The sequence below is a fragment of the Lampris incognitus genome, chromosome 9 (genome assembly GCF_029633865.1).
Source record: "Lampris incognitus isolate fLamInc1 chromosome 9, fLamInc1.hap2, whole genome shotgun sequence".
In the NCBI taxonomy this organism is placed as follows: Eukaryota; Metazoa; Chordata; class Actinopteri; order Lampriformes; family Lampridae; genus Lampris; species Lampris incognitus.
In genome coordinates, this window is record NC_079219.1 from 7,137,540 (window position 1) to 7,148,592 (window position 11,053).

General features: G+C 47.7%; 2 protein-coding genes across 2 annotated transcripts; both read right to left on the reverse strand.

Annotated features, from left to right (window-relative positions):
* Positions 1–1,798: 1,798 nt before the first annotated feature.
* Positions 1,799–4,526, reverse strand: apoc2 (apolipoprotein C-II). The gene is made up of 4 exons (XM_056286690.1): positions 4,450–4,526; positions 3,650–3,713; positions 2,226–2,382; positions 1,799–2,069 (listed from the first exon to the last, which is right to left on the reverse strand). The coding sequence occupies exons 2-4, from the start codon at positions 3,696–3,698 to the stop codon at positions 1,979–1,981; spliced, it is 297 nt and encodes a 98-aa protein (XP_056142665.1). The 5' UTR covers positions 3,699–3,713; positions 4,450–4,526; the 3' UTR covers positions 1,799–1,978.
* A 3,092-nt stretch (positions 4,527–7,618) lies between these two features.
* Positions 7,619–9,429, reverse strand: apoa2 (apolipoprotein A-II). The gene is made up of 4 exons (XM_056286581.1): positions 9,294–9,429; positions 8,930–8,974; positions 8,320–8,551; positions 7,619–8,092 (listed from the first exon to the last, which is right to left on the reverse strand). The coding sequence occupies exons 1-4, from the start codon at positions 9,412–9,414 to the stop codon at positions 7,936–7,938; spliced, it is 555 nt and encodes a 184-aa protein (XP_056142556.1). The 5' UTR covers positions 9,415–9,429; the 3' UTR covers positions 7,619–7,935.
* Between the last annotated feature and the right edge of the window lie 1,624 nt (positions 9,430–11,053).

The following is an 11,053-nucleotide window of genomic DNA, read 5'->3' on the forward strand; positions in this document are numbered from 1 at the left end:
CTGCTCACCTTACTACAGCATCATTTTTCCACCTGCGGCCTCAAACGGTCCACGCTCCTGTTTGGTATCCCCTCTCTGCCGGGACACAATCAGAAATTGTGAAAGAAGTAATAATGGGATGTTGTTCCCAGCAACGGTGACTAAGTTAATATTTCACTATGGCGCAATTTCCAAAGCCTCGTCACAGTACTGCCATTAACGGTCAGGTATTGCACCATGTCCATCGGCAGCTAATACAATGGAAGCGCTTGTGCTTCAGAGTATCTATCGACTAGTCTGATTTTGCAACGCCTTGTGTCTGGAAATCAACTTACCTGAGTGCTTTTTAGATTGTGTTGTTGATTTGTCTGTTTTCCCTTGGTGCAGTAAGTAAACCTAGATGCTGCCTACATCTGTTCACCTCTGGGGCAAACACGTCTCTGGTAAGCAAGTTGGTTTTCAAAGTTGAGTGCATGATTTTAGCCGGTGTTGCTGCAAAAGAATGCAACATGCCTGCAGAGTTCTGCGTCGATCTTTTGCAGAATTTGTTGTTTATGCATGTCTGTGGGTTTATCTAGACCCTCAGCTGACCATACTGATGGTTGTGTGGACGGCCCAGGACATCAGGGGATGCGAGTTTCCCTCCATCCAGGATATGCACAGCGGGCGTTGTGTCAGGATTATCAAAGACCCCAGCCACCCCGGCTATGGACCGTTCCAGCTGCTACCGCCGGGCAAGCGGTACCGCAGCCTCAAGGACCGGACCAGTAGGCTCCAGAACAGCTTTTCCCACCAAGCAACCAGGCTTTTGAACAAAGAGCATTGAAGACAGACACTAAGCCTGGTGCTGGACTGACTGGTACTGACCTGTGGTCTTCAGCGGGATCATCAGTTTACACACACACACATAGCTTGGCATACACAAATATACGAACAACTACACACACATATGCACATTTGTTAAGGCTGGGCCTACACACAGCACCTTACACACACACCATACACTAGTCATTATTATCATTACTGCTTTTTTGTTGTGTTTTGTTGTTGTTTTATTACCACTGCTGCTGCAGTGTCGAGGAGCCGAAACACGAGGACGTTACTCTCTCGTACTTGTATAATGAACCTCTTTTTAAGCCACGCTGTACCCCGAGTATTCACTGCACCCGCTCCGGCGACGCTTGTAAAACGTGCAGAAGCCTTCCACACGGGCCCAGTGCTGCGCATCAGCGCCGCAGGACCCCCCGAAAGTAAACCTCGGAGATGTGCACTTGCAAGACCCCGTGAAATAATCGTGTACAAATGGCTTTATGCAAAAAAAAAAAAATGTTTTTATTCTTCAATACAACATCAACAGACTCGAGTTTTTTTTTTCTCTACAAATATTTCATTTCAAGGTAGTCAAGTTGAGTCGAGTTTATTTTGCGTAGCCCAAGATATGTAAAATAAATAATTCGGGTCTATTTGAGACGGTGACGACTGTGATCCGTGTCAATCTGCTAAAAAGGGAATCTTCCACTAGGTGGGGCTGAATTATTAAATAAATTGTCTCGTTTTCCCGGCTGGCTATACGCCTGTTGTTGCAGAACACACGTGGGCGTTTCCATTCTGCACGCCGAGTGCTCCTTCTGTGTGCTTGGTCATCTACCTTCTTCCTTTTGTGCACGGCTGGTCGATAACTCCAAAAAAAATTTTTTTCATCCAGCTGTTCAGCCTCGTGGGTGGGGGCCTCGGAGACCACCGCATCATCTAAAGGTCCGCTGGGTTGACGAAGATGAAGATGAAGGTGGAGGTTGTGGGGCCTTGATCAAAGTGAGATGCGGTCAGTCCCCAAAGGAACGTGGGGTTCGGTGCTGTGGTTCGCCTCAGGCCTAAAAAAAAAAAAGAAAGGGGACGGCCAAAGTTTTGTTGGTTGAGACGCCGAGATCTTGCCGCCGGGGTCGACTGCTACTGTTTAAGACACTGGAAGACGGGTTCCGGCGACAGTTCTCTTTTCCGTTTACTGCTGGGGGTAGAAGATGTGGTAAAGCTGGTCCTGCACAATACCGGCGTAGGTGCCTACGGCCTTGACGGTGTCGTCATAAATGTTCCTACGAGAAACATGGGGAAAGAGGACAGCTTCAATCAGCTTTGAATTATGACTCTGCAGCTCTTAACTTTGCGTTGCAATTGGCTACAATGGGATAGCTGCTGTACAAATAAGCTTTGAGCTGAAAGTTGAAATATCTGAGTTGAAAGTCTCTTACTGGGCCTTCTCCTCCAGCTTGAGGCCCTTGATGCTCTCCACGCAGCTGCTGACGGTGCTAACGGAGCGGTTGAAGTAGGACTTCACGGTGTCTGTGATCGAGGCCAGGGGGCCCGGCTCCTCTTCGGCTTCCCTCGGCACACGGAAGCTTTCGGCGCCTACACAAACGCAGATAAGAGGGGTCAAAAAGGGTCGAGGTTCAGGCGGCTCGGTACCCCGCATTGAATAGAATGGAAACAACGAGGGTTTTTTTCCACCATTTTCTCTGTGCTCTAGGTTGTAAGGATGGCGCCCCATTGGCAGCCATAACACTGAGCAGCTTTTTGAGTGTCTCTGAGACACCGCCGGACACTGGACACTTCCTGGACGTGAAAACCTACTTCCTTCCTTCCTTTTTTTTTTTTTTTTTGGCTCCAGGTTGAACATACTGTAGCGAATTCAGGGGGGGGGGCAACCAGGAGACATCGCTAACCGCTCGACTAAAGGGTCCGACCCGTTAGCCGAGGGGCCAACGTGTCTACTTAGCCGTGCACGTTACACTCCGTTTGAAACAACAGGCGGTATTAAAGTTCATTTGAATAAAGAGGCTATTTGATTTTTTCATGAAAAGAAAAACAAGGACGGAGAAACCCATCTTTTTGGTTAAATCTCTATTATACGGTAAATCAGACATTCACAAATAGTCAAGTCAAAGATCCCATATTGTTCAGTTTAAGATGGAACTTAACTGTTATTTTGAATCTCTGCGAAATGTTCCAAAAAAAAGCCATTAAACCTACTTCCTGGTTTGCTGATGGGCTGCACCGTGTAGGGCCCAGTGTTTCTCAACCCAGTCCTCAAGGACCCCCCCTATCCTGCAGATTTTCTTTGCAACCCTGCATAGGTGCCTGTTTGTAGTTATTCAACCAATCAGCAATGAATTTTGTCAGACGTTGCACACCTTGCATAATTAAGTGCTGCGAGATGATTGGTCAAGTAAGTACAAGGACCCCCCTATCCTGCATATTTTCTTTGCAACCCTGCATAAGTAGCCCTGTTTGTAGTTATTCAACCAATCAGCAATGAATTTTGTCAGACGTTGCACACCTTGCATAATTAAGTGCTGCGAGATGATTGGTCGAGTAAGTACAAGCAGGGCTACCTATGCAGGGTTACAAGGAAAATCTGCAGGATAGGGGGGTCCTTGAGGACCCCCCTATCCTGCAGATGTAGGCCCCGTATGTAGAGTCGTTATGTTCCCTTACGTTATGCAACGCAGCCCGTCGGCAAACCAGGAAGTGCCCGCACGCCTACTTCCGCCCGTGACGTCACCGGCGGGCACGACTATGGCGGCGTTCGGGAGACGCCGCGCCGCGACGTCGTGTTGCAAATCGAAAGGGTTTCCCGTGTAAGTTGTGAACGCCGGAGCGGCGGAGGGACACTTACTGAGCGCCAGGAGCGCGACCAGCGCGGCGATGACCAACAGCTTGCTCATGGTGCGTCGTAGGACCTGTGGAGGAGGAGGAGAAGTCAGCCGAGAGCAAGGGCAACGCCAACATCAGCTTAACCACGTGGGTGAGACGTTCTCGTGGATTCTCCCATTGAGGCGTAGCTGAAAGGGTAGTAGTGCCTCGCCGACAAAAAAATTTTTTTTTTGCGTTGGGACTTTATTAAGATTTTAAAAAAAAAGCAACAATCTTATCAGCTATCTGATTTGATATCGCGGCGAATTCGGGGGGGACAACGCAGCCACGGGAAGTGCCGCGGCCGGGAAGCGAACCCGTGTCACCCGCACCGCAGGAGACATCGCTAACCGCTAGACTAAAGGGGTCAGACTTGCCAGCCAGCAGTGTGGCTTCTTATCCGTGCACGTTACACTACCCCCCCTCCTTCGGGAAGCCCGTCCCCGCGCTTAAGCATATCAGCTCCTTCACGCCTCAGGGCGCATGCGCTTCCGATCGCTCCACTTCTGACACCAATGTAGCGAATTCGGGGGGACAACGCAAGCACAGGAACTGCCGCGGCCGGGACGCGAACCCGTATCGCCCGCACCGCAGGAGGCATCGCTAACCGCTAGACTAAAGGGGTCAGACCCGCCGGCCGGCGGCCAGCGTGTCTTCTTATCCATGCACGTTACACTATCAACCACGTTATTTATGTCAAAACCTCCATAATTAAAGTCATGCTCCTCTCACCCCACATGCCCCCTAATGTTTGGAGAACGACCTCAAGTTGTTGCCACTTACCACCTGCCGCGTGCCTCGCGCCCTACGCTACTCGGCGAACCAAAGAAAGGTGGCGGTACTCACTGTCTCTCTCTCTCTCTCCTCTCCAGAAATGATGGGCACAAACCAGGACAGGTAAGACTCGCCACTGACGCCACCTTTATATATCTGTAGGAGCGTGAATGTGGTGACTTGTCTCTCCCGGGGTCAAAGTGCATTCTGTGAGAGATAAAGCCCCACTGTTTTCTGGTGTGTGTTGTGGGAGCATGTGCACGGCACACTGCATCCTGATAAAAAAGGAAGAAGAAGAAGAAATTCAGACAGTGTGTCTACCCGTGTAAACACACTGGTTAACGATCTCATCAGCAAATTGTTTGATTTCATTAGTTCAGGGGTGGGTTGGATGAGTGGATCATTGTGATGAGTACTCAAGTTTATGTTGGGTCCTGAAGTACTTCAGTCAGTCAGAAGTCCCCCCCCTCCCCCCCATTACTTAGCAGTGTATTAGGTCAGCTGCGCACTAAAGGACACACTTGAGGCTTGCATAATGGTGGTGACGCGTTCATGTCCCATTGTGCTAGTCCTAAGTCTAGAGAGTGGCGGACACGTCATCCCGCCTGACACTCCGGCTGCTCGAGGTGTCTCGGAATATGTAGGACAGACAGATTAGGTTTTATCGGTGTGCCCACCGTCCTGAAATTTTCATTCGTGGGTGACGAAAAAACATTCTTGCTCAACACTCAGGAGGACACAGTTGTGTTTGGTTGAAGAGAGAAACGAGTCGCGTCCTCGGGTGAACTTGTGTCCATCGGCGGTGTGAAAATAGACTTTTTAATCCCCCCCCCCTTCTTTTTCCATCGAAAGATTTTTATTTTTGGAACCTCACCCTAAAACTCTCTGCAAGTCTCCATGTGCTGAAAACAAAATTGATCCCCCCCCTCCTCCTCCTCCTCCTCCTCCTCCTTGTGTGTGCAATGTCAAATAAAGCATGGAATACAAATTTCTACCCCTCCTGAGGCCCTTTGCAATGTTCTGTTTGTTTTGGAAGGCTTGCAGGAGGTTCATTTATTCTTTAATACAACTTGGGAGTACATCTTTTTATATATATATATATATATATATATATATATATATATATATATATATATATATTTCTCTGTCAGGAGGTTTAAGGTTCGATTTCTTTTTCTGAAATGTTCTTTTCTTTTTCCATATTCTGACTCTGTGTCCTGAATCCTGTTTGTTAGCCATGCCAGAGCACCCGAGGCAGCACATCGGTGCACAATAACAGTCAACAAAACCGCATCGTCCCTCTCCTTGTGTAGCAACGCATACCATATATCGGTCATGCTTCGTTAAAACCCACGAGGGCTCCGTGGCAGACGGTCACTGATAAATCCTTAAAGAATCAATACCGTCTTATTTTTTCATCCGATGAGCAGCCAGCACAAAAGAGGTGAATTTTAAGGCGTTTTAAGTTGGCCTTTATCATAGCTTGTTGTGCGTGTCACATTACAGCCTTGTGTTTTTCCCGAGGCTCGAATGTTAACGGCGGTGTTTGCTGCAGGAATTTCACCGAGTTTCAACGCATTTGTGCAGATGTGCGGTGCATTCCTGGCTGTGATCTGATGGGTTCTGGTCCGATAGGTCGTTTTATCTGTGTGTGGGCTGTGTTGATCCTGTGTCGAGTAAACACCGTAAGGCCACGCATGTGATCCAACCTCACATGTCACGTTGTTTTGTGACCCCACAGCGACGGTCGATGCGGGGGCCCCGGTGGGGTCAGCAGTGGAACACGGGTGAAAAAAAAGTGCAGGCCGGGGCAATATAAACACAACATTTCTGTTCTCCGGATACATCTGATCCAGTTCTCATAGCAGCATAAATAAGGAAAAACGACGTTGTCGGCTTGCTTGGGTAGTGTAGGTGATGTTGAGCGGAGTGTGCATTGGACGAGGCGTCGGTCGTGCCTTGTCCTCGGGAGCGGTGTCGGCGTGACACCGATCACGTCTTTCGAAAACTTCCATCATGGCCCGAGAACTAGGATTGTTAATAGAAATATTTTCCTTGCACAGTCCAAATGCAAATAGAGACACGGTGACCATCATCCCCGTTAGCCCAAAATGGAGAAGGAAGGCAACAAGAGGGGAATTTTACTGTTGCACAAAAGAAAATTGTCATTAGAAACCGCCTCGGGCCTGGCCTGCAGGAAGTATCCATTAACACGAGGGGTTGTTGGGTTTTGGATCTGATTTGGACAATTTTCACTCCAGGCTGTGCGTGCAGTTTGTAATTACTCTTCATTTGCCATTTTCATTCATGCATCTATCATCCTTATGAACAAAACAACCCCAATATCTGTCTAATATTGATGTGGTAGAGTTGAGTTTAGCGTCATTCAAATTTAGATGCCGTATCTGCCGTCAAGTTCGCCCCGGATCGCCACTCAGTTTGCAAAACCCAAAGTTCAGTTCGTCCTTCTGAGTGGAAGGGAATTTGAATTGGCTATAGTGTGCTGGCCAGGTGCAAATATCATTATTATTATTGTTATTTTTCCCCCCCGGGCGTCGGGCACCACCGCTATTATCCACCATAATTACACAGCAGGGTCTATTTCAAACTCGCTCGCTAACTGTGGGCGATTTTTGTGTCCTGTTGTTTTATTTCTGAGTGTGTTATTGCGTTGTGTACCTTGCACCTGCTGCACACCTTTCCGTCTCGGTGTCGGGATTTCCTCCTCCCCTGAGATCTCACCCCTTTTTTTTTCCGGAATTTTTATTGTGGCAAAGTTTTCCCTTATCCCAATCAAGGGTCTCAGACTAGAGGGTGTCGTCCAGTGCCGTTGGCTCTATATCGAGTACCTGTTTGTTAGTGTAAGTGGAAACCCCTCCGGGACTGGAAATGTGAGCGAGGGTTACACGACCGGATAAGATCTTTCCACGGCATGACTGCAGGAAAGGAATGAGGACCGTCTTGCACGCTATCCTTAAAATAATCCTTAAATAGCCCCCCCCCCAAAAAAAAAATCCTTACAATAATATGATAGGATGAGTGATGGGACAGTATTGGCAGATAGTTCATGAGGTGACGACCACAGTACCCTGAACTATTTGGTGTCTTTACACGTCATGCCGTGACCCATGAACAAGTGACCCCCTCCGTCGTTCATATAAGGAAAGATACGCAAGAGTAATTTCCAAATCATTGTTTATTGAACGCTCTCTCACACACGTGCACACTCACACACACATCGGTTAAGTGTCTGAAGCAAAATAATACTGTACGCGCACAATTTGCACAGGTGGTACTGACATGTTTGCGGGGGATTTTAAACTTAGCTTACTTTAGGAAAGACATTGGTTGGAAAAAGAGGCAAGTCTGCTTTCTCGCGTTGTGCGTCGCTCTCCCCGGCTCGAGCTGGGGTACAGTTTCTATTAGTTTCTACTTCAAGCTATCACAAACTCTGCTAGTTTTAATCCGAGGTGTTCGATCCGGCGGTCAGTCTTTTTACGCAGCAGGTATGAATGCGTCAAGGTAGGCCTTGATGTAGTTGATGCTGTCGTCCAGGTAGGTGCCGATGTAAGGGCGCAAGTAGTGTCCGTAGAGACCCAGGCCCGTCAGGCGGGTCCTCTCCACCAGGGGCGACACCTCCTGGGCCAGACCGCTGCACACAGAGTAAGGACAAGACTAGTTAGAATCACCGGATGCTGTATAAACTTGGTCGTTAAGTGTGGTTTGCAGTAGTAAGACACAGGTTTCCCTTCCCCTCCCCTTTTTTCAAGACAGTAAACGTAAAAGAGCGACATTTTTCGGACACTGGCCGGTCAAACAGACGTCCGGCCCTGCACAGGAACGCTGATTTCTCTCCTTTGGTCGTGGGTCAACACTCACCCGGCGATCTTCACGACGCTCTTGACGTGTGGGTTCTCCTCCAGGGTGCTCATGTACTCGCTGATCGCCTTAACTGGCTCCGAGGCCTCCCCATGGTTTGCGTATTGTGCAAAGGCGGCCTGGAATTTTTTGTTGGCGTTCAAAAGCCTCTGACCAAACACGGCCTTCAGGGATTCATACTTCTCCACGAGCTCCTTATCGGGCGGGGGGACGTCGCACAGGCTCACGGAGACTGGGCGAGGCGAGAGGGAATGGAGAAGACACAGCTCTGTTAATTTCAGTAGGACCGCTAACCGCTCATAAAACAAATATGTGTGGCGTGGAAGTGCCCCGTTGAGGCACGTCGACTCAGAAGACTAAGCAGTGCAGGTTTTTGCTTCGCTGTGACACTAATGACCGCTACGGTCTGCAGAGAGGCACGCTGTCCGAAGGCCACAGGCAAGCGATCTCTCGACCCTTGCCCTCTCAGCCTACACCGCCGTGCAGAAAAACTACGACACGGATCGGCAACGAGAGTTCGAAGGCGCCGTCTATCGCCTCATTTGGGAGTCGGCAGAATCCATGCACTGCAGCTGCTTAGCCTTCAGGTCTCCCTGATGCGATGCCTTACCCTGCAGAGCGAGGAGGAGCGCCAAGGCGAATTTTCCGTTCATGCCTGAAAAAACACAATGGAGGAGGGGAGGGGGGAGGGGGGGGGGAAATGGAAAACTGAAATATCCGCACGATGAACGGGTCACCCGTAAGTCCTTTAGCCTGAATGCAATTTCCATATTTTTTGGTCCGTCGCAACGTGAACGGGGTCGATAAAAAGTATTCTCTCGTGCCAGATGTGCAAAAATCAACATCGCCGAAGCATTCGGGGGGGGAAAAAAATAAAAGTTTTGGTGACTTGTTATAAGCATGCATTAGTTAGGAAGAAAAAAAAAAGAAGACCCCTAAAAGCTCCTGCACAAAGAGAGAGAGAGGACGGTTACCTGCTGCTGTGTTGGATGTGCTGATCCAAGAAGTGACAGTCTTCTCTGGAAGCGAGTTGTCTGTAACTCGACGCTCACAGCTGGACAGGATGATATAGGGGGAACCACAAACAAACGTCATCTAATGAGCACACACACACCTACACTCACTCCCACGCACACACGTGCACGCACAGGCGGGGGAGGGGGGGCGCCCCCCCCCCGAGCACACGTGCACGCGCGTGCGTTGCTCTCAGACTTTATCACCGTCCTTAAGGAGCAAACACACACACACACAGACACACACACACAAACAGACTCACACATGAAGTGCACACAAGTCCTACATAAAGTCCATTGCACTTGGGTCTTCACATCAAGTACAGTATGGTGAAATATGACTCGGTGGTTATGTAACGTCCTCCCGATGTATGTTTATCTGCATCCGCCCGGCGATGAACTCGGCGCCCTCCTGATAGGGGACGAGCCTGGCGTCTGCAGAAAGCAAAAAGTGTTTCAGCCCAAGTCATGAAGGGCAAATGCAGAATGGCAGATTTGCGGCTCTAATTGTGCTTCTTGCTCACGCTGAGATGTGATGCGATTACTCGACGGGCTGTATTTGATCAGCGCTCCCTTTGACCCGGTGCCTGTGAGGGATCGGAGGCAGATGCCCTGCAGATCAATTAAACTCTTTCCACTTGGTTCAAGTTTTTTTGTTTTTTCTCCCCCCCCTCAAAGGCCCTGCTGAACCCGGGCCGATGTGTCGTGGAAATCCGGCCCTCCGCGTTCACCTTCATACCAGGGGGGGCAGAATGGAGGAAACAATACTTTTAATCCCTTCCACATCGAGCTGAAATCCTGGCTTTTTAACCAGGATCACCTTTGACACAGAAAAAGTCCATGTGGGGGTCGTGGTGCTCGATGGGGGACTCGGTCTGGAGTCTGCATTTTGTAACTAAGTACATCTACTCATGTACTGTGCTTAGGTGCAATTTCAGGTTCTAGTACTTTACTTGAGTATTTCCATATTATGCTACTTTATACTTCTACTCCACTACATTTCAGAGGGAAATATTGTACTTTTTCCCTCCACTACATTCATTTGACAGTTTTAGCTAATAGTTACTTTGCAGATTTAGATTATTACCTTTGTGTTATTTGGATTGTAGTATTAAGTATTATTTAGATTATACCCAAATAATACTTCATACATAAATAATAATCTAAATTATACCTAAGTACAGTACTCAAGTACTGTACTTAGGTACAAGTTTCAGGTTCTAGTACTTTACTTGAGTATTTCCATTTTAACGCTACTTTATACTTCTACTCCACTACATTTCAGAGGGAAATATTGTACTTTTTCCCTCCGCTACATTCATTTGACAGTTTTAGCTAATAGTTACTTTGCAGATTTAGATTATTGCCTTAGTGTTATTTGGATTGTAGTATTAGCATTATTTAGATTATACCCAAATAATACTTAATATCTAAATAATAATCTAAATTATACCTAAGTACAGCACTGTACTTAGGTACAAGTTTCAGGTTCTAGTAATTCACTTGAGTATTTCCATTTTATGCTGCTTTATACTTCTACTCCACTACATTTCAGAGGGAAATATTGTACTTTTTCCCTCCGCTACATTCATTTGACAGTTTTAGCTAATAGTTACTTTGCAGATTTAGATTATTGCCTTTGTGTTATTTGGATTGTAGTATTAAGTATTATTTAGATTATACCCAAATAATACTTAATATCTAAATAATAATCTAAATTA